The 27,969-nt window shown below is 40.0% G+C and overlaps 1 protein-coding gene across 1 annotated transcript in view; it reads left to right on the top strand.

Moving 5' to 3' along the window:
- The window catches only part of shank3 (SH3 and multiple ankyrin repeat domains 3), a 91,062-nt gene that overhangs the window by 27,910 nt on the left and 35,183 nt on the right, over window positions 1–27,969 (top strand). The window contains exon 10 of the mRNA XM_022754187.1: window positions 15,140–15,253. Coding sequence (XP_022609908.1) covers window positions 15,140–15,253 — 114 coding nt within the window. The remainder of the gene's footprint in view (window positions 1–15,139; window positions 15,254–27,969) is intronic.

Genomic DNA, 27,969 nt, shown 5'->3' with positions numbered 1-27,969 from the left:
GCGCAAGTAACATTGAGATTAGACATTCACAAACATGATTAATGGGGTTTGGCCGAACCCAGTGTGTGCAGAATATTAACACTGCTATGGGCAGCGGAGGATACCTGGACCAGCTATACCGACACAAACACACATACATATACTGGGTTTTTAATGGATTATTCCAGGTCTAGCTTCACACATGCTCAAAGAGCAGCTATTACTGCTGTTTCCATCCTGGAACACACACGGTATAGGTCAGCCATTTACCTAATAGTGGCATACTGAACGCCTGCCATAGAACGGCAGAAGCTTTGTTGAACCCATTCTCTGAAGGAATGCTTCTCTTCTTGTGTAATTAATTCTCTCCAACAATAGCTACGCATGTACATTGATGTGTATGTGTGTTTTGAGCAAGACAAATGAAGCAGTGCACAATGCATTACATTTCTGACCACACAGCTTGCTATTAAGAGTAAAATGCATATACATCTGTCCGTTACCAAGCAACAGGTGCTAAGTGCATTACAGCTCTGACATGTCATTTTAAGACTGAAATAAAAATGACCAAATTATGCCTTTAGTGAGTTTCAAAAAATCCATTTGGTTCTGAGAAACAATATTCTTTCACCTGCATATTTTTTTCCTTGATTTTTAGAAATATTCCTCCATTTTCTCTTCATCTGCTGCATGCAAATCAGGTTGGATGAGAGCCTGAGTGCTAAGTGTTGAATTTAGACTAAATATCACTGTTAACCTCCCACAGTGAGCTTAGGGTGAATTAATTAGACTTCCATTCTGTCTGGTAGTAGCATGAAGTCTACTGTGTGTGTCTTTATGCACGAGTGTGTCAATGTATGTGCAAGTACGAGCATCTCTCTATTGTTGTTTTTGTGTGTGTGTGTGTGTGTGGTGTGTGTGTGGTGTGTGCACATATGTACATGTGTAAGTTTGGGTCTTGCCTTTGTGTGTGTTTGTCTTTGTGTAGCATAGTGTAAGTAATTGCCTCCCACAAGTTAGATAAACAGCATCCTTCAAGTATTCAGCAACCAGCTGTCCTAATATCAGAGGCACATATTGAAGACCTGTCTCTCTCTCTGTCTTTCTCTCTGCCCTCATTCCTTCTATCTGCCTATCTCTTTCTTTCTTTTTTTCTCTTATACATGTATGCACACATACATGCACGTACATGATATTCATTTACTTTTCTGTTAGTGGCATGTAAAGATTTATGCAGATTTGGTATTTTTTGATAATTTATTTGGCAGTTAACGATCTCCAAATAGCATCTATTTGTGTTCCACTCATTTATTTGCACTTCATTAACACAGTGTGAGACCTCACTTATATCACGTACACAACCTTTGAACTGTGTCAATGTATTTAATGCATTTAAATTAACTCTACCGTGTGACAGCACTTAGAAGCATAGCTATCACATAATTTTGATGTATGTCAGTATCTGAAGAGAACCCCTGCTGACTTGTCAAGGAGAGCTCTTTGGCATGTGAAAACCAGATTGCCACTGGGGAGGATACTGTAACACATATGATGTCTTTAAAGTCATAATATGTAACTTTATGTAATGACTAGACCTATATTATATTTATTTTTGAGTGGTGTACCTACAGTGGTGTATTTTTTCACCAATTTTAAAACCTGCAAAATCTGTGATTTGAATCAAGGTAATGGTCCATTTCATCAGGTCACCTGTCAATGGCGTACATGTGTCAGTGGTGTGGTTGCCTGCCAGAGGCCAGCCAAAACTGACTTTATCCAGTTTATGCCACATTTTTAAGATACACTTTTTACACCTTTGTCGTTTTCAACTGTGAATTTTAAACAGAGGAATTTTAGTCATCATCTGGATCTGCAGTTATCAAAGAAAAAAGCAAAGCCTAGCAAATGTTAAGCAGCTCGGCTTCCAGCCCCTCAGATGCCAATGGTGGTGAAGACTACTCCTCCCATGATCCCACGCTACTTCAAAACGACACCAAACGGTGTCTTTTGTTATTGTTTTGATTAAGAGACCCCTAGCAGTAGAAGTTTCACACTGTGCATTTAATATGTTTTTAACAATGGCATTATTAAGTGACTAAAATGTTTGATATAGATTTTTAAACTAAGAACTTTGACTGATAACCAAGCGGGACAGAATCCATATAAGATAAAGATGCACAAAGTATTTTATGCCCAGGAAAAGTAAATATAGTAGGTAGCAATTACAAAATACAAGTACAGTATTTTGTCAGATAATCACTTTCTCAGGTGTCAAGAGAGTAATTTGAAAAATATATTAATTTCCAAACTATGTTTTTCACCATCACCTGAGATAATAAAAGATGAAGTAGAACCTCAGAAAACAAAGAGTCATACAGTTCCTATGATTACTTACGTTTTTACTCTGGGACTGGATAGCACAGACTCCAGAGAAAGTTAAATATATATATAAATATATATTCCCCCTTTTTTTCCTGAGGTTAAAAAGCTGCATGCTGTGTTCCTAAAAGAATCTTTCTTAAGGCTAAAACAATGATGGAAACTTTTTACACGTGTTTGTACTTTTGTGAACTATTTCCCAATAGCATTCTTACTTAATTTGCTCCCAGAAATCATCACTGATTACAGGAGCTTTCCACCAGCCAGCTACACCCCATAAGGCAAATATTAAACTCTTCTTAGGTATGAACCATAGACGTGAAAACTAGCTTCAACAGAGGTGAATGAAAATGCAGTATACTTCAAAAGCACACTTCAAACACATCTGATGATAGTATGTTCTCATGCACCTTGCCAGCCCACACGAGGAAAGCCTGAGAGACCAGAAAGATATTTAGTAGCATAAATTAGTGTGTATTGGGTATTTGAGATGAGGACTTTAGAGTGTGTGTCCCATGTTACCCTGGAGAAATTAATGTTGAGTATGGACCTGAGGCTAGTCAGTTGTTTATTGGCATTGGGTTTGACTTTTTGGTGATTCATAATGTTCCAAGCTCTGTGTGTGTGTGTGTGTGTGTGTGTGTGTGTGTGTGTGTGTGTGTGTGTGTGTGTGTGTGTGTGTGTGTGTGTCTGTGTCTTTCTGTGTCTGTCTGTGTGTGTATGTCTGTGTGTGTTCGTGCTTTTGTTACCTCTTTTCTTGTATAAACGCTGACCTTGTCGGGAGCAGTAGTCCTCATGGGGACCAAAGCCTGATCCTAATGGGTCAAAACATCATTTGTGAGGTCCTGGTTAAGGTTATGGTTACGCATGAATTGGTTATGATTTAGGTCACGGTTTGAGTTAGGTTGTCCACAATGAATGGAAGTCACTGCAATGTCCTAGTAAGGATAGCTACGCAAACGTGTGTGTGTGTGTGTGTGTGTGTGTGTGTGTGTGTGTGTGTGTGTGTGTGTGTGTGTGTGTGTGTGTGTGTGTGTGTGTGTGTGTGTGTGTGTGTGTGTGTGTGTTTGTGTGTTTGTGTTTGTGTGTGTGTGTGTGTGTGTTTGTGTGTGTGTGTGTGTGTGTGTGTGTGTGTGTGTGTGTGTGTGTGTGTCTATTATTGATACTGGCCAGGGTCACAAGCCTAAGGCAAGGACATTGATGCCACAGCTAACCTTCTAGCTGTCCAATCAGAGTAGCAGCGGGGTGTAAAGTCCCGCCCACACACCTACCTGCTCCCTGCTGACCACACCACCTGTCCTCCTATTACACTCTCATCCACTTTGTTTTTTTTTTGTTTTTTTTGTTTGTTTTTTTTTTGTATTATGCTCATGCCCATACGGTGCAGGATTATCCAACACAACCCTCTCATTCAAATTAAAACCCATGGTTGCCTAACATACATCTAATTTACTGAGATGTAGCATCACAAAAAATGCTAATTAGAAACAGAGCAGAAACAGCAGTTGCAGAGTTAATCAGTATATGAATAAACATGAACAGAAACACCGCTGCATAAACAGGAGCCATTCACTGGCGCAGATACATATTCAACAGAAACACTGATATGCTTTTGACTAACAATCACTCTATCATGTACAATGCGACGCACACTGTTTGAGGTGGACACGACGAGGACAGGGCTGAGCTGACTGAATGACTCCAGATGGTTGTTAGCAACAGGCGTCTTCTGTCCTGCACAGTGACAACCTACTTTGCAGTCGTGGGTGTGATAATGCGCATGTAAAGGTCATGTCCTTATCCGGTGGTGTCAGGAAGAGTAGCTTTTAACAAGTTTTGAAAAACCTTGTGTCTTGACCTCACCCAAATGCATGCGGAAATGAAAAACAATGGAACAAGAATGGGTCTCCTTTGACATTATCTTTGTAATTAATGTCCTTCAATTCCATAACATCTCACGAATGCAACTCTCCCATGCAGCCATGTGCAATTTCAGTCGGAAGGTGTTTTTGTCACTTAATAATATGTAGTGGGGACTTGGGCGTTGAGCATGAGCGCTGGTCAGCTCATTACAGCGTGTTCATTTGTCATGGCATAAACATCATCATTTATGTGACGGCCTGACTGGTCAATCAAATGATTAGGTGTGTGATTAACGATGCAACAAAAAACTATCTATCACTGATCTATTAACAATCAGCAGACAATCAATGGTTGGTCTACAGCTAATCAATCACGGGTATGCGCTGATGGAGGACTCCGTTATTTTTATGCCGGCAACAGCCAGGGCCGGAGATATTATGTTTTCAGGCTGTCCTCTATATCCGTCCATACGTCTGTATGTCCATATGTCCATCTATCCGTGTCATTCTGGTGAACGCGATATCTCAGTAACGCCTCAAGGGAATTTCTTCAGATTTGGCAAAAACGTCCATTTGAACTCAAGAATGAAGTGATTAGATTTTGGCCGGCAAAAGTCAAAGTTCAAGGTCACGATGAGTTCACGTTATTGCGAATGCGATATAACAGGAACACCCAGAGGAAATTTTATTACATCTGGCACAAACATTCATTTGAACTCAGTAATGAACCAATTAGAATTTGGTGGTCAAAGGTCAAAGGTCACTCTGACTTCACAAAACACGATTTTGGCCATGATTCACCAATTGATATGCTAATTCTATTTTATTTTAATTTTTTTGCTACTTAGTCATCATTGTGTCAGGTGAAAACATCAGGATGTGATTTTGTCATATCAGTGTATATCCATTTCCTTGTGTGTTCGTGTGTGTTCGTGTGTGCTCATGCGTACACATTAATGATAATTCACCATTACATTTAATATATTTTGCTCCTGTTTCTGTGCCATCAGAGCCAGGCTTTTATATGATATTGCCCTGGAGTAAGAAAAAAAAAAGGAAGCAAAGACAGAGGGTAACTATTAGGTAGCCTGTTCTATTTTTGTCTCCACCTGAGGGTCGATACAGAAGGAGAGAAAGAATGAGAGATGGAATAAAAAGCAAGTGAGAATGCAAGAAGAGGAATGTCATGTAGCTCCCCTCCAGCCTGGGAGGGAGGGAGAAGAGAAGAGTAGAGGAGAGGGATCCCTCTGAGTCAGCCTTGGAGTTTTCCTCCCCTCCTCCCTCCCTCCTCCTCCCACTATAATTTACAACACGCCCGCCCTCCTTGCATATCCTTTCTTTTTTTTTTTTTTTTATGCTGTAGCCTTGTTCCTCTGCCACTCTCCTTCTTTTGACTCAACTGTCATTCACAAAAAAACAGTTTCTCATTGTTTCAAATTTTTTTCTTTTTTTCTTTAAACTTGTCAAGTCTTTTATTTCTTTCAGGCTCTCTCTCTCTCTCTCTCCCCCTATGACTCTCTCTCCCTCTGTTGAATGATGATGAGCCAGAGACTGCGCCACTCCCTCGTCCTCTTCTAAGTAAAAGAAGGCCTGTGAGGCTGAGCACACAGCAAACCACAGCACATATTTGCGTCAGAGCAGTGTGACTATCCCTCCTCCTTCTTGTATATTTGCTCTATACCTCATTCAGTCTTGTATCTACTCTTGGGTCCACTCGCCCTTTTCCACATCACCTTAATTGCCAGCCACCTCTACTTCTCCTATTCCATGTCCACCTCCATCCTTTTCATTAAATTCCATTTTTTTACCCATTCATCTTTTTTTTACTGCTTTTTTAACCTATATGCTACTCCAGCTATACAGTATGGCTCCACATGTCCTCTGTTCTCCCTCCAGAGAATTTACATATATTCTCTCAATCATAGATTACAACTAATAATGACCAACCCTGCTGCACAGCTGTGCATAGTCACCCCCCTTCCTCTTCCTTGCTGTGTTTGTTGTGTGGGTGTACCGTAGGTGTGTGTTAGCATGTCTCTGGCTGTGTCACCCTTGTTTCATAAAGATGCAACTCCCTCTCTTTCTCTCTCTATTACACTGAATTGAACCAAGGTTTAATAAAGAGTGCAGGGATCCAAATCTAATAACAGCTCCACTCTGGTTATTGGAATGCTCTCCACACTCACCTTCACGCACTTTGTTGCACGCACATGCACTTACACGCACTTACACGCACTTACACTCACACAGCTATGTGGGCTGAGCTATATACTAACTCTTTATTCAGAAAAAGCCTTACTCAGCAAGTCCCTCTTTCTCATTGCATTTCACTTACTGTACACAGCACGCAAACACACACAAGAGTGCCAGACACTGTTTTCAGTAAAACATCATAACAAAGGTTTTTTAATAGAGAATAGTAGAATCCTCACATGGGAGCTGACCCAGAGGTCAGGACCACAGGTGGGGTCACACTGATGTATTCATATTTTCATAATTATTTTATTATTAAAGATACCCTAAATACTCCTAAGACTTCAACATCTTTATCTCCTTCAATTTTAAGCCAAATTTTTTCAACCGTTCACATGCTTTCACCTCTCAGTACGAGAGAGTGTTTGCCACTTATGCTAGGAAACTGAGAAGCAGAGCGCTAGGCATCAAGTGATTAGCAAGGAACAATAACAGAATGGATGAAAAATTTAAATAGCCTGCGTTTCAGCAGACACCTCCCGCTTACAACTATTTAAATGTGTGTGTGAATGGATGCTATCAAGAGTAGAGCAAGCTACCAGGTGTATTTACGTTGATTGCTGTCATCTCTTCACTCTCTCTGACAGTTTCCCTATGCTATAATGTCTGCATCATACCACAGTCCCTCACTTTAGATGTCATTCTTTTGTATATAAAACTGCAACAATTTATGTGTGCATGTTGAATACAGTTAAACACTGGAGATGAGGAAATGATAAGGGAAGTGACAGATTTTTTGAAGAGCTGCAGTAAGAATTGTATGCAGCACCTAGAGAGACAAAGTGAAGAGGCAGATTATCTGAACATAATGTTCAATGAAGCAGCACACCTCCTTTCACTCAGCAGTTAAGATTTAAATAGACGCACAGTGTAATTAATCATCCACTCAGGATATTATTTACTAATAGTGACATTAATAGGGAGAAATTCTTATCATCGGTGATTCCCTCACAGACATCAGAGGTGCACAGTTTACCTTTGTTTCAGGAACAGCAAATCCTGAAAGATAAATACCAAATTGAACCAACTGTACAACTGATTAATACATTTTCAAAGGCTTCAGGATTGCATCTTAGAAGATGAAGAAAATAAGCAATATTTCAGTGGAAAATATTGAGGTATTGATGTAGCTCTAGATATGTTATCTAGGCAACAACTTAAATTTCTTCCTAGACTTAAAAAGACAAAATATTGTGAATATGTGGCTTCAACGTGACCTCTATATGTATTCCATATGTGTGCATATGTATGTTAGGAGTTCTTCTGACTGAGGCTGAGGGACTCTCAAGACTTGTTTATCCTGCTCCATCAATGTTTGTCTCAGATTCAACAGTTGAGAAAATGAACAATATACTCACAAATTTTGTTTAAAAATAGACACCACTACCTTAAAAAAAAGAAATACTCTCAGGTTCCACAAAAGAAGGTTGAATTATCAAACTTTACTGATTTAAATTACACTTTTTAAGTAAAATGGATTAGGGAATGTCTTAAAGCCCCAGATTGTGTTTGATAATTTATTCTGAACAATATTTTTAGTAAATTGCATGGTCTTTATCTTATACTTAATACTTAACTTATCCCCTCATAAAACAATCGCTTTGAATAATCAAGACATTACTGTTGGGCAAAAATCTGTATTTAATTGTATGAATGTCCCATTTATGTAAAAGAACCCATCTTAATGATAAATGGTATTGACATTATGAATAGTAAATGCAACACGTACATACAACAGACATGTAATACTTTCTATGAAAGATGAGAGATTACTCCTAGAAGAAAAGCAACACATAGGTGCAGATTGGCACAGAGCATGGCTCTTACTGTATGAATTTTGAACTTTCTGAACATGTCCACAACAACGCTGAGCACACATCCGTATTGTTTGTATATTTAAATGTTTTTCAGTAAAGAAAGAAAAAAAAATCTACAGCAAATCCAATGTGCAGAAATCCTAACATGGCATTTTATGGAAATCAAGCTGTATTTTGGTTTGGCAAGTATTCCATGGCATCTTTGTTTGAATCAGTGTGAGTGCATCAGTGGCAGAACGCCATCACGCTCTCTCAGCACAGCTGCATCCTTTATTGTCTGTTTCTGCAGGCAAACATAGGAGTCTTACACGCCCACTGTTGCCTGTGACAGATGCACTCAGTTGTCAGTTTATTAGGAACACCTAGCTAAAAATAACGCAATGATATTCTACCTGCGTGAAGGTTCAGTGTTCCGTTTTTTGGTGAAATTTTGTTAAAGGGGTGTTGATTCCACTCTATGATCATTTTTGGAAGATGCAGTTAGTCGGTGGTGCCATTAAACTGCATTGCATTATGTTGACAGATGTTTCTATTACTTTGTCCACCCCATTTAAAACACACGTCTTTGTGTATTGTAATACAGTTCAACAGCACCACAATCTGCAGCCTCCAAAATGACCATACAGTTGAACCAACACCTCATCAAAAACATTATAACAATCATGAAGGGAGGATTTATAAATACTGTTGTATTAGACTGCATTAGTTTTAGCTAGGTGTTCCTAATAAACTGAGTGTAGGTTTGTTTGTGTGCTTTGAATTCTACTCCTTTCCTCACCAGCTATCACTCATTCATTCATGAAAGTTGCCCTTGCTCTGTGTGTGTGTGTCTGTGTGTGTGTGTGTGTGTGTGTGTGTGTGTGTGTGTGTGTGTGTGTGTGTCTGTGTGTGTGTGTGAGAGATTGGTGGTGCACAGAGAAACAAAGACGATGAGAGGAGGAGAAAGAAAATGAATGAGTCAGCTCAAAGCAATAGAGCGAAGCAAAGCAAGAATTAAAATGAGCTCAATCGGTCGTCACGTACACACACAGACAGACACACACACACTCAAGCAGGGATGCATTGAAGCTTGCAGACAGGGTGTGTGAAGAGTATAAATAGCTCTGCATCCTCACTGATGCTATTTTTAAACCTGGAGTCGTGACTGACTTAACCAAGGGCAAAACTCAGAGGTAATACACGCAGGCTCGCTCACACACACACACACACACACACACCAGACATCAGACTTCTTGGACAGTCATGAATAACTAGGCGGTTGTCGAAACATAGCTCTTTCCCTGTGTCAGCTTGTGTCTGTCTTTAGCTGGCTCCCGTCTCTCTTTGTCATCGCTGAATGCAAGCCTCTTTCTGTGACACTCTTTTCCTTTTGTTTCATTCTCTCGGGCGCTCTATTATGCTATTCTCCTTTCTGGCCACATTTCATGCTTCGTTTGTATGTTATTTCTATATAAGCTTAGAATTTTCCAGTAATGGCCCGGTGAGATGATGTACAATCTACTGTGGGAACATGCTGTGAATTTTTATGAGGCCTTATAATAGAGTATGTTGGACAGAGTTGCAAAACAATGAAGGTCTTACTGCATGGCACACCTGAGAGGTTACAGTGTTTGATTGTCACTCACTGTGCAATGTTCAGTCCCACGGAAAGATAAAAATGTGTGTACTTGTGTGCACCAGTGTTGATAAATGTCAGTGAGTGTGTGTACAGTACTGAAACACGATTGACTCTTAATGTAATGTAGTTGCCAGTTTCTTAGGTTGTACCCCACCTTAATAGAGATGTGACATCATCATGTGACTACTGTGTGCAGTAGAAATCAGGCTGAGCAGGCTGAGGGTCATCTCTCAGTATGTGGACTTTGTTTTGATGCATGTAAAGTGCTGATTTCACAATGAATTCAAGTTTGTGTCATGATAAAATTTCCGCAATTAGTTCAATAATGGTAAATGTAGGAATAAATGTTTTTTACTACATCGGTGCATAATATTTCATTTCTCATGCTGGGTCACTTCTGATTCGTTTGTCCAAATTCATACAAAACGGCCCCATATAGATTCTGGACTGGACTTTGGGCTGATTAAAGATGGATGGTGAGAGATTCAGAATGTTGGTAATTGAATAAATTTGGTGTCTTGCCCAGCTGTATGTGCTGAGGTTGACAGATAAGTTAGTGTTGGCAGTGGACACAGGAACATCAAAACTGGACCATTGAGCAGAGTAAAAAAGTTGCTGATTCAGGTCCTTTTTGCATTTTGATGATTAAAGAATCAGAATTTGGCTCAAGGAGCATCTTAACACTGTTGATGACCAAGTTCAGCCTCTCATGGATATAGTGTATCCACACCACCAGTATGATGATGCACCACGTCACAAAGCTCATCTCATCATCACATGGTTTGAGGAACAGGACAGTGGCTTCTACAGAGCATTTTTGTGATGAACCAGACAGGTTTCTAACAAGACTGTGCAGCTGTTGATATTGCAGCAACTGTCCAATGCAGTCACCTCCACATTGTACAATATCTCCATTCAATGCTTCCAGCAGTCATTCCCAGTTGTGGAGGTAACACAACATGCTACTACTGTAAATAGGCATACATGATAAACTGGATACTCAATGCATAACCAAATGTGCAGTGATGTGTGTGCGTGTGTGTGTGTGTGTTCATGTGTGATTGTGCGTACGAATGCATGTCCCACTAGTTCACCTGCAGAGGTGATTATGAATCAGTGTGGCAGGTCTCTGCCTGTAGTGATGCAGTGGAGATAGGCCGACCTCTTATTGTTCAGTAGAAAGAAAAGCTGGTGTCCAGCTGAGGTGTTGATTGCCTTATGTAGTGAACTGCTGTTTAGTTAAGTCCCAGTAGACCTCCATGGAGAGTATAACAGAGAGGAAAACATGGGATTTATTATTTTGCACTGAAGCAACTCTTCTTAAAAACGGTCTCCATTGCTTTCATGAAGCTGAGTCCCACCTGCAGTAGCTTAGCATGTTTCTTTTCCAGACTGAGAGAAGCTCATATGTCTCTTCAGTATAATTATTTGTACAGGAGACATCCAGGAAAGAAATAACTGCATTCTTCACTTTGACCCAGGTCACCAGTTATTGAGCTCATCTCCTATTTTCCAAAACTCAGATATGTAGTTCATTCAGTGTGAACATCAGGTACTTACAATCCCATTTTTTACTGCCCTTGCTTGTCCTTCTGAATCAAAACTCTTCTTCTTGTTTGTGACTTTGATTATAGATCACCCTCATCAAAATGTTGTTGGGCCATTAAATCATTTCCAATGTCCACCTAGACAAAACAGCTACACACAGTCAGTGGTCTCACCTGTCCTGACAGACTGTAATTTGGCTGTCAGAGACTGAGGAGTGCTACCTGCAGCTTAGTCTTGAAGCACAGATGACCATACTGTATGTATGGTAGTCCTTGACAGTGTTTGGCTAGTGAATTTTTCACATGGCAGCAGCAAAATTGAAAAATATCACCATCAGCAAAAGTTTTTGTAAGAGCCTCTGGAGAGCTAATCGTGTCTCCTTGGTTTATTGGACCTTTTCTATCTGCTTCTCCATGCAAAGTGACGAGTGATCTTTGTACCACTCAGTTAGAGATACTTTTATCAGAATGAGACCAAGCAAGATGGATGTCTGAAGTCACTAGTGGTTTCAGACTGCCACCAAGTGAGTCTTAAAAACCACAGCCCTTCCACAGCAATTTCACTAAATTATAAAAAAGCTCAGGAGTATCTGCTTTGCAGTGTTTTTGCAAACTTGCACACTGTTTGTTTTGGGATTTGATCAGTTTAACAAAAGAACTCTTAACTCTGAGAAATTCAAAATGTCTGTTGTCACACAATCATACAAGCCCATCTCATTGTGTTAAAATGGTCCGATAAGGAGACTAATTGGATCAGTGATACAAAAGAGGAAATACATCATCTTTTTTTCCACTTAATTTGTTATGTAACAGTTGTGATGTTGTAGAGCGTGACTGTTTACAGGCCTTTTCCCATCACTATCTACAACTGTAGCTCTCCACATGGCAGCAGTCCCAAAGTGGTCTGATTGGACTAAAACATCAACATGGCACACATATTGTAAACCCTCCTGCACAGACATGCACTGTTTGAGTTCCTTCCTGCCACTTGGCTCCTGTGAGCCCACATCTGATTCATCACAGGGACAGTTGTCATGCCAACACAGTGCTGGCAAGCACCAAAACAGAGTAGCAGTGTAAAGTAGAGGCTACACATGCAGCAGAGAACTCTCTATGGACATATTGTGCATGCCTCTTTGGTGTGTGGACATTTAATGGAGTAAATATGTATGTGGTTGTGTGTGTGTCTATGCCAGATATAAAGTAAAGCCAATAACTGAAAATTGTAGCGTTTGATTTGTAGAAACAGATTAACTGTAAATACATAGTATCGCTTAACATTGTAATTTAGCCAAAAAAAGAGTTACCCTAGCCATTTTCATTAAGGACTTCTTAGGAGTGTTGCAATACCAGTGAGATGTTGTTCACAGTGTGTGTGTGTGTGTGTGTGTGTGTGTGTGTGTGTGTGTGTGTGTGTGTGTGTGTGTGTGTGTGTGTGTGCATGTGCATGTTTCACCAACTTTTTCCTGAATTCGCTGAGAAGCAATAAATTGGATTGATTTCAGTTTTCAGAGTGCCTGCAGTAGGTTTAAAGTTAACTGAAGAGGATGTTTGTATGTGCATTATGTATGTGTGTGTATATGTGGAATAACAACCTACAGCCTACATGATGAACAGGTGTATGCAGGTATATTTTAGACTGAAAAAGAAGGGATTTTGCTCTGTCTTAGATACTCAGTGGTCAATTCTGCCCATTTTGTCGGGCGATGGTGTCAGGGACAAGAAATGGATTAAAAGTGCGGGGGAAGAAGGGAGTGAGGGAAGTGAGAGAGGGCAACCTAGAAGCTCAATCAAAGGTCTCACCTTTTCTTTCATTTCTGTCAATGGGGGACAGAGAACACGGCTGGCATCTGTCCACTGCAGGGACACCATTACAGTATAGACAGATACACTACCAGAGACAAAAAGGGGCAATAGAGATGATGTCCGGGAAATCATTCAGAAACAGAGGAGAGAGAGAAGGAGAAAGATGTGTATAGTAAAGAGAGGGTGGGAGAGAGAATAAAGAGACAGGGGGAGTCTGTTCTCAGGAGACAGGCAGGGTAAAGTTGTGTTAAGCTAAGATCACAGTGGAGGATCAGTCCATGTATCCTCTGTGTGCTGAGTGTCATGTATTTTACAGCAGGGAGTCGATAAACAGCCAATCTCCCCTCTCAAACACAACTTCTCTCTTAGCTAGTGCGCTATATGTTCAGCCTGGCAGAGGCAAGCTGAATCAAGGTTTTAACAATATTTAATATGCTAACTTTTATTTTAAGCAATGATAGTAAATTGTCTTGCCTCAGCAGCAAGGAAGGGTGACAATTTGTAGCAATATCTTTATGTATTTAAATTTAAAATTATTTCATTTTTATTCATGAAAACCTGTAAATGTTCAATTTAGGCTCAACATTTAAGCACTCATTATATAATACGGCAGGACAGGACACAACAGTCAGTCAGGACAAAATATAGAGAAGGCATGCTTTGGGATTAATGCTTTAATGTTAATGTTTCTAACAGCGTTGATTTGAACATGAGTGATCACACAGTGTACTGAAAGCATTGTACTGAAACACACTCACGCTCTGGCCTTTTTCTATATGTGTCTCTGAACAGGATGTGGATGGACTTGACTTTTAGGTGAAGTAGGATGTGGGCACAGTGCAGTAGTAAGTTCTCGAGAAAAATAATGCATCTGTTACTATATACAAGGAATCCTGTGAATAGATGAGTTTTTACTATCATGTCACTTAAGATGAAGTCCAGTTGGTTGCTTCTGGTAGTGCCTCAGGTTACATCACTGTGACATGTCCCCATTCCAGAGTAGAATATGGTTTGGAGGAAGTAGACTACATCATTTAGCAGGTTGTCTGCTGGCTGCAACATCATACTGCCGTATCCTAGCAACCAGTTTAGAAGAAGGGCTCTCTCAGGCAAAGCTTCAGTTCCAGCTGGTGATCTCTGAGGAGCGTGTGTGTGTGTGTGTGTGTGTGTGTGTGTGTGTGTGTGTGTGTGTGTGTGTGTGTGTGTGTGTGTGTGTGTGTGTGTGCGCGCGCACTGGGATAATGGATGAGTGTTGTAGATATGAGCATGCTGGCTCAGTCCTGCAGGGAAGATCAATATCAACTATACATTCATCTCTAATTACCACAGCGGAACTTGGAGGGAATCTCTCTCTTTTTCCTTCCCGCCCTCTTGCTATCTTTCACCATCTCTTCCTCCTCTTCCTCTTCCTTTCTTTCATGATTTACCTCTGTCTTTCTCCCACTGCTACATTCACTCGAATGTTAAATCTCTGCCTGTGTCTCTCTGTATTTTTCAAATTTACAAATTGTTTATTGGTATCAAAGAATAAAACCTACATTACCCAAGCGCCTCAGTACGGTACATTAGTTACAGACCAATATTTTCACATCAGTGTGCTTTATGCTTGTGTATTTGTAAAACTAAAATCTTTCTCTCTCCCTCTCTCTTGTCCCACCTACCCTCTCTCTCTCTATGCACACTACACTATAATTTATGAGCCTAGAACATAAAAACCTAAATACCTCACTCTGCTATATGGTCCTTTGTCCTTTTTTTGTCTTTTTTCCAAGACTCTACAGGCTCCACAACCTCCCAGTGATGACATCTAATTTTGTTTTATGACAACATTTGACTGATTTAACCCCCCCTTCCCTTTTTTTTTTCTTTCTCTGTCAGTGCTGAGTATAGGAGAAGGAGGTTTCTGGGAAGGTACCGTCAAAGGGAGGACAGGCTGGTTCCCAGCAGACTGTGTGGAAGAAGTTCAGATGAGGCAGTATGACCCACGGCTAGGTAAGAAATCAGCATGCACACACATACATGTACATGCTGTGAACTCATACTGTAATACTTGAACAAGTTTCAATCTTGCTGTAGAGTATTGCACTGGTGTGCATAGCTCTGTCCGTGGTGCTGAAAAGCAAAGTTCCGAGTCCTATAGCTTCTTCTTATGGTGTCAGAACATCTGCTTAAAGTATGTTATTAAACAAACAATATTTGTGACTTTTTATTTTATTTTAAACTCTCTTCGTCCTGATTACTCCGTTAATTTTGTAATTCATTTAATTTTTTTTTTTTTCTTTTTTAATTAACCACTTGTGTCAACCACAGAAATTCACTCAGTAAAATAGCTCTCCTGCAACCACCCCTGTCACAAACAAAATGAAATATTGATTTTGATAAAAATTTTACTTAGGGATTTTAGTGATCAGCAAAGTATTGACAATGTGCAATGACTTTACTTGTGCAGCACCCAAGACTTTCCAATATAATCTGTAAATTTTGTCAACAAGGAGCGAGCATAATGTGCACACAGCTCACCTCTGATTGCACAGATGAGGTCTCATTGTTGAATAAACACAGTAAAAGACTGAATGAACCAAGTTGTTATTCTACTTTATGCAACCATCTTAGCTCAGTATTGAGAGTGAGTTTTGGCAGGGTTTTAAAATCCCTGCCTGTTTATTCTCATCTAATATACAGGATGTCCTCCAGAAAAGCTTGTTGGTTGTACAACATTATTATAGTTAATTTCTTTGAACTTTGTTTGGCCAGGCATTTATTGATTATTGATTGACCATGTGATTTATTTATTATTTGAGTTATGATTCAAAATGTTTACTTACTCGAATACTTAATTCACTTATTATGTTGCTATCCTACAAAAAATCCCCAAAAACATGAACACACACACTGCTTAAAGTTTCCCTGTGATACATTTACACCTGTTTTGATAAGAATAGTAAGAAGTAGTGTAATAAGCCATTTGAAAATGAATAGGTTGCCTAGAAAAACATTGAGCACTTTCAATTATGCGCATGAGAGCCAACATACTGACAACAATCTGTTATCCTCAGAGTATTAATAGCTAGTCTTTCTTCCTTCATTCGTTGACATTTGCTTCCCATGCTGACTGCCAACTATCTTGAGTTTTTCACCACAGATTGTCAAGCTTTTAGGGCACTTAATTAGTGCCTAATTAAACGCAGGTGCATTGGAAAGGTCGAACAATTTAGCTTTAGCTTTTTCAGGAAATGCATTTGAAAACCGCCAGTAAAATGTCATGTCAACATTTCATAATTCACACATTCCTTGCTCACAGTTTCTCAATTTGATAATTTAATTTTTAAATATCTTATGTGATTGAAAACCTGTGGCACAGTACAAGTTTGTGTGTGGAAAGCTCCCACACACACACACGCACACACGCACAAACACACACACTCACACACACATACAAATTTACTAGTGACAAGCTTAGTTCAGTAAATTGCACTGTAAAAGAGTATTGCATGTTTACCTATTATGTTTTTTTTAATTGATTAATCCACAGTTTGAACTGAAACTCAAAATCACTCTCACTGTTCCACACAGTGTCATCAGTCTGTGATGTTCAGTGCATTCCAGGAATTATTTTGTGAAATTTTGTAAATTATTTTTTGGTGTAACCCCTTGCCTCTTCAACTTCTTCATCAATTTGTTATTTCCCACAATATCTGTCAATAGCCACCTGAGAATGTGCTTGAACTTAAGTAGCTGAAGAAAGCAGGCGTGCTTGAGATTACAACATATGGGCAAGGGAGCATTTTTTTTTCTTTGCAGGATGATAGACCAGAGTAATGACCAAAAGCAACAAACCTCATTATACATGATTTTTGTTTTTATTTATATATTTTGTTGTATATGTTGTTTCTGCAATTGATTTCTTGACAAATTTAGTTTTTTTTTTTATAACCTTGAGTCAAAACCATCACGCTGGCAAAAATCACCCAAATTTCACATGAATTGCTGATGTTAAAAGTGAAAGCTGATCATTAGCTTGCCAGCAAACTAATCAATTGTTTTAAAATTATTCAAAGTGATCTCATCTGTTATTGGGTAGACATACAGAAACACACAGAAAATACATAACCAAGAATTAAAAGAAAATACATCCACCACATAACAATAAAAAAAACTCTAGGTCCGGTCTTGTAGTCACTACTAAAATAGTGGTGGTATTAACTCTGGGTATCTGCTTAAAGGTCAGCATTTTTTAAGGAACAATTTTGTGTGGATTATCCACCTTGTTACTCACTGTAAATATACACTGACTGTGATGAATCTTCCATCCATGTTACTGTGACAGATTTGTATGGAACCCTTTGTAAACAACTGGGAGTACATCAGATTAATGTGACCACATCCCCGTTTAGACTGTCATTTAATTAGCAGATGGCACATTTTGTTTGCTGTGGTCTCAGGGGCAACTACATGTGCAGCACTGACACTGGATTTAAAATGTGTGCAGCACCAAGAACAGCCATCATGGAAAACATCTGGTCATTGTGTGAAAACATTCAGTGAGATGGGAAATGTTGCAGCAACTACATTTATTGGAAATGGGACAAGGACAAGTTTGTCATAAATATCTCCTTATTCCTTTCGTGTTTGCCATGCATCTCCGGAGACCTATTTCTAGAGCAAATGGGGCATTTTTCCTTTTCAAAGGGTTGTTGAGGGATTGAGGTTACCTCAGAGTAGGTGTGAAGAGATGAGAAAGGCCAGAATCTCTAAATACCCCATTTAAATGCATTGTGAGAAAAAGATAGGGGAAGGTGGGAAAGAAAGGCCCAGATAGTGAGGGAGACAGATGGTGGAGCATACTCTAAAGGACAGCAAAGTGGAGATGGCAGAGCGTGTCTTTCAGAGAGGTAGAGAGAAAAGAGCGAGTGGAATGGGGGAGAGAGATGGGCCTGATATTGAGCCCCACTCACTCATAAATCCTGAAAAACTCAGAACCCTCATATATCTATTTCTCAGGAATAAGGAGTATCTTATGTCTCGTCTGTCCTTCCTCTCTGACACTGTGTATTGTTGCTCCACTTTGATGTGAAACAGGGATGCTTTAATCATCAGCAGCAACATTTATTGTTACTGTGAATAAAAAGGCTGATAGTTGACATCAAAAACACCATGCACATTTAAATATTCAGTGAGTCCTGGTGTTAGTTTTGCAGTTAGTCTTTTTTATATCAAAATTCATGTTTTTTTCTCCTTCTTGGAAAACAATACAATACTTTTGATGACTCCTTTTGAACTCTGGGACATAAACATAAAATAATTCAACCAGATGTGATTTGAGGCAGCGGGCTAACCCCATTATATAAAATAGTACTTGACAGTTAGCTCTTGGGTTGTCTCAGTTTGCAGAGAGATATTGAAGGAAGAGCTGTGTGTATGTGGATGTTTACCTTTACAAAGAATGTGGCTGAGGTCTATTTTTCATTTCTCCCTCAACCTGCTCCTCTATATCTAACAGCACAGGAGGGAGTAGTGTGTGTGTAGACCAGCAATCCACCACAGCTAAATATTGCAACGTTTTCACTAAGCCACACCCACTTTTACCTATCCAATCAAATCAGAAGAAGTTGACTTTAATCCCTCTGGTTACATTTTACTCCACATCCTCATTTCATTGTGACTTCTGACTCAAACCTTACATCCATAAGATCAACTGAATACAGTATAAAATGCTTACAGGTCAATTGTTTTAAAATGGTCAAAATCTATTACGTTTAGATGAAAGTGATTTGATCATAATTGTGTGTAGTGATCAAAAATTAAAATATATTATACAACACAATATATTTGATATATCATTTGAAAACTTACTAATTTCTGAATCTAGTGAGGCATCCCAAAGCTAATCTCATCTTCATCCCTAGATTCATCAACAGTGATACAACAGCAAAACAACACAAGACGGCACGGTAACACACACACTGGGACACACTAAAACACACACAGAGTTGTTTATCTGAAGGCAACCACTGAGGCGTCACTGACAGTTAGGGCAATATGTCTCAGCCTAGTGAAGCAGGAAAGACAGCCCTGTCAACAATTAAGTAACCTAAATACTACTGCTTGCTCTCTCTCTCTCTCTCTCTCTCTCTCTCTCTCTCTCTCTCTCTCTCTCTCCCTCTGTGCCACTGTACATCACACATAAGTCATGACTCTGAAAGTGCTATCCCTCTTTATCTATCTCTGCCTCCATCTCTTTTCTCTCCTCTCTGCCAGGTTTGAAAGAGTAATGACGGAGAAGGGCAAAGACAAAAAAAAAAAAAAAAAAAAAAAAAAAAAAAATGGGTTGATGGAAAAAAGCAGTTTCAGTTTGGGAGAGCAAGAGGGGATGGGAGAAGGCAGCGAGCAAACAACAGAGACACAAAGAGTTAGAGAAAAAGAGAAAGGAAGCAGGTGACCATGTGAAAGAGGCACACTTTAAACCATCACTGACTCTCTTGGCTGTTATCTGTCACCACACTGCTCCTCTCTCTCTCAGCACGGCCAGAGCTTCCTGCAGCCACCAGTTCATCTTCAACCGGTGCTCAGGGGGACAGAGAGAGGGAGGAGAGTCAAAGGCAAAGCGTAGATGTCAAAGGGAGAAAAAAAACAGGAAAAATTAGGGCAAAGCAAAAAGCAAAGACTATTGATTGAATTCATTAAGACCACAATGAGTGATGCAGTGGTGAAGCAACTTGTGTCGGGGAGGTGTGCGGTATTCCATGTGTTATTATAAATCATTGCACTGTTTAACGTTAAAAACACAGAGAGAAAAACACGACTAAGTCAAATATATGGCTGGACCCTGTCGCAGGCTATTTGCATGACTCCTTTGGATTATGGGTAGCTTTCACTCGGAACAAAGTGGCTGCTTCTATACTTATTTTATCCACATTCTTGTGGACAGTTTTCAGCACGATCTCTTCAAAGTCCTAATACTGACAACTACACGGTGTTTATGAGCCAAATTTCCTGTTGCTAAAGCCGATTCTGAAGTACAATTTCATCAGTTCATCTATACAAGGCATTTTGTAGAGTCAGTCATACGAGCTGATTGATATCGTCTCAAAAGGTCGACTTTAATCTCGAAAGGCAAAATTAGAATAAAATTCTTCCTCTTCTGGCTCATTTCGACTTTATTCTCGACAATTCTACCTTTTCCTCAAAGTGCATGATGACAAAAAAATCTCCCTCCTCTCATTTTTTTTTCTTATCTATGGCCTTAATACTCCTTTGTAGCGTGTGTGTGTGTGTGTGTATATATTTTTGTTTGTAGTAGACAGTTTCCATTTGATGTATTCATTCTATATCTGGAGAAGTATAGTAGTTATTTCCTTGGACTAAACTATTCCTCGTCCACACAGTCTGCCATTACCAGCAGCCATCGTTCCATCTGTTGGCAAAATGTTTGCGTTCACAAAGCGTTGGTTAAGTGAATCACAACACGGATCATTTGAAGCAAACCAAACTGAGACCACCTCCTAGAGCCCTCTATGGTCAGTCAGTCAGTCAGTCAGTCAGTCATGGACATTCATGATTACAGGACTGGCCTGGCTGTTGTGGTCTAGCCAAAAAGAGAAAACTGCTCCCCATACCACTGAGAGAACAGTTGTTAATTCTAAAGAATAAACCATCCTGCTAACACCCCATTCCCTCTCTGTAACACACACAGCACACATGCTTCTGGCCTGTATGTGGGGGTTAATGGTAGATGTTTACCGGTGGTAATGGAGGGGATAATGATGTGAGTATGAACCGCTCTTCCCTTTCTAACGATGCAACCAAATTGCCAGGGGCCACTCATTTTCTGCAGTGGTACTGTTAATCTACAATCTGTTGGGATCATACAGCACCCCAGCCGAAAGCCCCCCCCCCTCAACCTGCTACCCCTTAAAAAGAAATTGGTATGCTATAGCCAGACAGACAGACAGACAAATTCTGCCAAATGTTATATGAAACAACATTACATTTTTTATTTTAGCCTCTATTATCTTAGCCATAGTTTTTTTTGTGCCCTGCAGCCTCATATGTCCTTAAGGACCTCTACTCTCTCTCTCTCTCTCTCTCTCTCACACACACACACACACACACATTCACAGCATAATAATGCACATTTTTCTCTGTGATGGGATATGCAATGCTTGATTTCTCCATGGTTTGATATCTTAACAAGCATGCAAACTTTTATTTCTTTTCTCTTTGTGCTCGTTCACTCCGTTCCCTTGCTCTCCTCACACCGCGGCACAGTTGAATGACTCACAGCCGCATGAATCAGCCCAGTCAAATCCAGCCTGAGCTATTTTTAGCCTGCCCATTAAGAAGTTTTGGAGTGTGTCTGCACTCCCCTAGAATGCTTAAACATCAGCGTTGCTGCGGCAGCTGAGACTGACACGGGCAGAGCAAGTTGGAGGGTAGGGTGGAGGAGAGAGGTAAGGAAGGATAGAGAGATGGTGCAATGGGTTGGTGAGGGATCATACAGGAAGTCGTCTGAACAAAATTGTGACGCTATCGGCATAGTTTTTTGTGTGGGCTTTTTGTAGTTTGGCTCTTACCCATTCATGTCTGAGGTACAAGGTCAATAGTTTTGCTGCTACAATGATGGATTTCAGTCATTATCTGAGCCCATTCATTGGCAGTTGTAGACGTTTTTTGACACTATTTCACAATGAGCTGCACTATAATTCTTTTGAACATTTTTACGGACATTGTCACCTTAAAAGACGAATACCGCGGGCTATATTTTTATTGAGCAATTGCAAATGCGATTTAAGCCTACTGTATATCACCAAAATATCAGCATCAGTCAGAGATATTCTTGACATGGGCAGAGCATTACTAGATAGTATTACATTATATCACAAATCACAAAAAAAAAAAAAAGCAAAACCCCATGGAGACAAGTGACACATGCAACAACATACAACATGACTGAGACATAAATACAAAGGCTTAATGAAATATTGATAGATTAACTCAATAATGAATGAGGCACGTCACTCGGGGGGGGAGAGGTTGTGTTCGTGGAGCATCAGGACAAAGAAACGAATAAAAGACCAGGAGGTGTTCTCAGAGTGAATGCAAGAAAGATAAAAGATTAATTATCAAATAATGCCTGTTGCCTAACAATGCCATGTTTATTGCAAATCATTCTTTGATTTCTGCAGTGGTGGATGGTACACTTTTAATTTAATTGTCGCAGTCAGAGAACAGCAGTTATATGTATGATGCCGGTTGTTTAAATGCAACGCTCAGCTATGAAAATGGCTAGTTAGAGCTTAAGGACATCAGCTGCTGATCAGCATGACGTCAAGTAAATTAAATTTTCTTTCCTTATGAAAGGCACCTTTTTTTGCTTTTGTCATCTCTGTTTCTTTATTTTAGTTTTTAAAGCAGTTACAATTTAAACAGGAACTGCTTAAATGCATTTTTAAAAATTTTAACAATGTTAAATGTATTTCTGGAAAAGCCTTACATCATTTGCAGATGTATAAGGCAAAATGCAGTGCATATATACATCCCATGACCTCATATAAGAGTGATTTGTTTTAATAATTATGGAGTAAGTTTCAGATACATGTTAGTCTGTTAACAGAGTGTTTGCCAACTTGACAGCAACTTATTTCTCTCTTGTCCATCACCATTTTTTCTTTCCACCATCCTTTTACCTTTCTTTCTCTCCTCTCTTGTTATTGCATCTCCCCCTTCTCCAACTTTTTTTTTTTTTTTTTTTTTTTTTTTTTTTTTCAGTATGTCATTTTATCAGCCTTTCAAGGACAGGACCAATCTTCACCCTTCACACCTAGAGTGTCACCCTAACATGATGAATATGAATGTTTTTGTGTGTTAGCAAGGCCAGTCACACTGAAGACATAGTGGTAACACCAGCTTCTTTCTTATCACACCTTTCCCCTTTCCTTGCTGCGAGCAGGCTGAAAATCACTGTTATTTCTCTCTTTTATTCTGTATCTCCTTAGAAACTGTGCATGCTTAAGGCTTAAAAGAATTGCTCAGTGGCACCTCAACAGGAGCTGTGAAATGAGAAAAAAAAGAAGAATGGATTATTTTGCATGCTTTGGAACGCAACACCTGTCTACCAGGTTTAACATAATTATTGGAATTACAATTTTTCAATATTATGCGTTTTTTTTTTTTTTTTCCAAGAGCATCGGTGTCATATAAAAAGGAGCCTACTCTGCTTAATTTATATACATATGTTTTCTCTCTATGTTTTGTCTAATCCAAGATTATGAAAACCAGAAAGTTTAAGACCATATCTATGATGTGGCAAAATGAAAAACATAGAGCTACAGCATCCAAAATAAACAGAATAGTCATTTTATTAAAATCACAAATATGGCTTTAATCCCCCTGTGTGTCTTGATTCCTCATCAAGCCCCCTCGTGCTCTCACCATCACCTTGTCCATCTTTGTCTGTGATTTATCAAAGCAGGATTTCTAAATTTTATGTCTTATTGTTCAGATTTATTCAGTCTGTAGTTTTACTGCTCTCAAAGGTTAAACTGGGAAAGCTCATAAAAATAACTAACAGAAAAGCATTTACCTTTCAGTGACAAACTACTCTCAATTAAGTTCTCTCATGGTGCCATAAATTTGTCCGAACGGGCCCAGACTGCAAATCACACAGATAGTGACTTCAGTCAGTAATTCTCTAGTGGCAACTTGTAAAATGCCGAACAAGTATGCTAATGCTGACACTACACAGCAGTGTATGTGCACGTGCATCCAAATGGACAGGTTTTTGTTTTTTCTTTTGTTACATGCGTATGCTTAAGCACACGCACACACTTCAGTTATTGTCTATATTTTGTGTGGAGTCAGCAGATAGATTAGCATAGCCAACTGATCCATCTTATTAGAAGGAGGGAGAGAGAGTATAAACTACAGGTCGAAAGACATGTCTAAGGTATTAAGGTTTAGCTGAGTCAGGGTTATAGACTGGCAGTTCAAGAGGAGGCCTGCCGTTCAAAAGATCCACATGAAGTGTCCTACAGTGACATATCTCAAGGTGTAAGTGTGTGCCTTTGTGTGAGTGTGTGGTTGTTGTGTTTGTTTGTTCACAGCAGAGTGATGGCCACTATCTGTACTTTTCATCAGAAGTCAGTCAAGTGTGTGGAGCCATCTCTCTCTCTCTCTCTCTTTCTCTCTCTCTCTCTCTCTCTCTCTCTCTCTCTCTCTCTCTCTCTCTCTCTCTCTCTCTGGAGGCCAGAGGCATATCAAATCATAATAGATGGCGATGCCATTTGAACAATGAATCAAAGCTGAATCAGGTCTCACAGTAGAGCAGAGACATATCACTTTTGACAGGGGCCGTATTGGATGACAGCAGGTCACATGCACGCTCGCACACTGGCACGCACACAAACAAGTACATACACACATGGGCAGCTTACTACATTTCTCCCTGAAAGTCTATTTCACAGTGTCAGGGCTTCTCTCACACACAATATTCACCTGTAGTATTCGTTCTTACGCAGTTGGTTGAATCATTTTGTTTATGTAAGCTCTTTGACCGCAATCACTTGACAGCTAGTGTGTTTTCACTGTTTGTGTGTGTGTGTGTGTGTGTGTGTGTGTGTGTGTGTGTGCGCGCGATTGTGTGTGGGTGGGTGTGTGTGCATTGTGTGTGTGGGTGTGTGTGTGTGTGTGTGTGTGTGTGTGTGTGTGTGTGTGTGTGTGTGTGTGTCTTGTTGATGTGTTTGTTAGTGTTGTCACATCTAAAATAAAATGTGGCAACAAACACACGCGGAGCAGCTTACCTGGCAGAGCTGTAAAGCATCCCTCTGACTGGGCATGACTAATCACAACACCTACCTTTACACCCAGGGACACCCCTGTTTTTCTCTGTCTCCCTGTTTCACTCTCCTTCTCTCCATCTCTCTCTCTCTCTCTCCTCTCAGCGTCGGTTTCCCACTCTCCTGTAGAGCTGGAAGGTGCAAATTACAAATCTCTTTTGATTTGAATCATCTTGCTCAGTTCGTAGCTACTGACTGTTTAGTTCTTTTGTTTCTAAGCTAAGCGATCATCACGTCAGTAACCGGCCTCAGTAAGTGATTGCATCAAGGCTGAGAAAAAAGAGGAGGGATTTATTGAACGGCTAAGAACCACCACAATGAGTGCCGTCGTCTTTTAGTAAGCTTTAAAACACAAAAGTAACATACTGTATATCATACGGCTGGGGCTGACAGTGACAACTTTTAATCACCAGTGAGGAAAGTTCCAGTAAATAAAGATTCAGTCAGTGACACTGATAATTCACTACAGTCAGTTCACTTACAGGATTCAGTGTTAAAGAATACATTTGTTTCCTGTGCTGAATGCTCCTCTCCCTGCTTCCCTTCTCTTTCCTAGAATGTGTGTTTGTGTGTTCTGTGTTTGTCTGAGTGTATCTCAGCTTGTCTTGACCTTGACTCAAAGGCGTGTCGTGATGAGCCGTCACAGTGTTTTGAAGAGCTCGTACAGTAGTTGCTTCTTGTTGTCTGAATTTGACTGAAATTATTCAAGGCTTCTTTCCACTTTGACAGAGCTGAGGTATTTATAGGCGTTGGTCTCTTCCGTCTCCGACACTTACACAGTAACAATGCGCGCTCTCTGAACGCTTCTTCAACAAACCAACCAATTCTGAGGGAGAGGAGGAGAAAGAAAGACAGCAGAGAAGCAGAGATGTGAATATACGCTGGGAACTGAAACAGAATGGAAGCGGTTTTTGGTACTACTCGTCCTGGAGGTCTTACTTCACTCCCATAACGGAGTCCGCTAACAAGAATATGGTGCTGAGATATTTTGAAATAGCCGACTGCACAAAATGGATGTTTCGCTTTTATTTGTGTCTAGGCTGAGATGAGAGGGAGGCCAGGCTCAGCTCTTCTCAGTGATTCAAGGTGGGAAAACGGACCAAGTGGGCAGGGTGGAGGGTCGACCTCCTGGTCAGAGCCTTAGAAGGGGGTTGCAAAGATAGAGCTGAAAAAAAATGACTGTTGTCCAGTCATGGTGTCAGATCTTCCAGTGCTGTTTAGCAGGATAGACCGGTAGGTGGTAACAGTCGTGAAGGCAGAGCAACCCAAACTCCACATGTCATGACCGTACTGGGTAAAGTCTCTCTCTGCCAACAGCTCTCTGCACTGTTCTTACGTCAGGAACACTGACTAGACGGGTCACTAGTAGTCATACTGCATGTAAAGTGTATCTTTGTAAGACAAACTAAATTTACTGCCTCTTGTAAATGTGAGGAAACTTTGCAATGTGACTCAGCACAAGGGGGAATGTAGTAAAGACAGAAGAGTAGTGTCTGCAAGCGTACAAACGTTTCCTTTTTTAGAAGGAGGGGGTGTTCCAATACCACAATTTGAAGTGAACTGTGACTGATGCTTGATTCAGTGCAAAAAACACACAATACATAAGAATTGGAGAGAGTATTTGACTGCTTGTCAAATAAATATTTTTACAAACAAAGAACTCATTAAAGGTGTTCTCAATCATTTGCCATTTCTTTGTTCATGGTATCATTTGCCTCGTCTTTATCTCAGCCCCACCCCGCTCCACAAATGAAAAGCCTTTTTGTTTTATTCTTGAACATTTCTGTTTGTCATTAAGGTTCTTAAGACGCTGTCCCTTTTCATATAGATTATGTCGTGATTATCAAATATAAGTCCCATTACTGCAAGCGACCTTCTACTGCACTTAATGAAATGATGAGTGGGCAGATATTAACTCATAGGGAAAATGTTCAATACTTATAGCTTTGATGAATCTTTTTCCTTTAGTGCTGGCATTATTAGATCTCATCTCCGAGTCTATTTTATTAAAAGCCTGTCTTACCGTTAGTACTTTGTATTGTCATTTGTGTTAGTCTGTACTTGATCAAAGTGCCTTGTTACAACTGTGACTGCTTAGTGACTAAACGATCGGGTGTGTTTATAGTTTATCAATCTCTGCCACACTTCATCTTCTCCCCGTCTTGGCTTCTGCAGTGTTAGACAGTTAGTGTTTGTGTAAAAGGCTGACCAGAGAAATTTTAAATCAGCTGACGATATAAGACTGTATCAGGAAAACGACAGAATTGGCATCATTTGCTGAAACACATGAAACAACTTTCTCTACGTTACATTTTACCTGACATGCAACCTCTTGGGGGGATTGTGAAATAATGTTATCTGGGCACCATGGACTGCAGTCGCTTTATGTGGTGGTTTAATGATGACAGAAGATCTTTCCCTAATCTTAGTCATGCACCTGATTTTTTTCCTTTTAAGTTTGTAGTCTTAAGAGTTTGAGTCCTTGTTGATATCCCTACACTCCATGGGTTACTGTGGCAACAGCAAACAGAAGAGCAAACGATTGTAATCTCTCACAGTCAACTGGATCACCTTGGGAGGAGCTTCGGCATGTGCCACCTGTTGTCTGCAGCTTTTCATTTAACAGCTCCCTGTGCAATATTTTGAAACTTGATTTCTTTAAGTGCTGGACATGCGCTTGTACAATGGTGTTGTCAAACCAATCAGAGTGTTTATAGCTTTTCTAAATGGCCACATCTCAATGGCAGTCGGTGAGCCTGCTGCTTATAGAGCAGGGTGAGATGTCGTGATCGATTAAATATGGGCATAATTGTGCACATTTTCAGTCTCTCATGGAAGCATTCATAGTGCTTGCACTCGGTGTAATCTCTCCCT

This window comes from Seriola dumerili, unplaced genomic scaffold, assembly GCF_002260705.1.
Source record: "Seriola dumerili isolate Sdu_G_001 unplaced genomic scaffold, Sdu_1.0 BDQW01000219.1, whole genome shotgun sequence".
NCBI classification, from domain to species: domain Eukaryota; kingdom Metazoa; phylum Chordata; class Actinopteri; order Carangiformes; family Carangidae; genus Seriola; species Seriola dumerili.
This window is presented reverse-complemented; position numbering and strand designations above follow the sequence as displayed.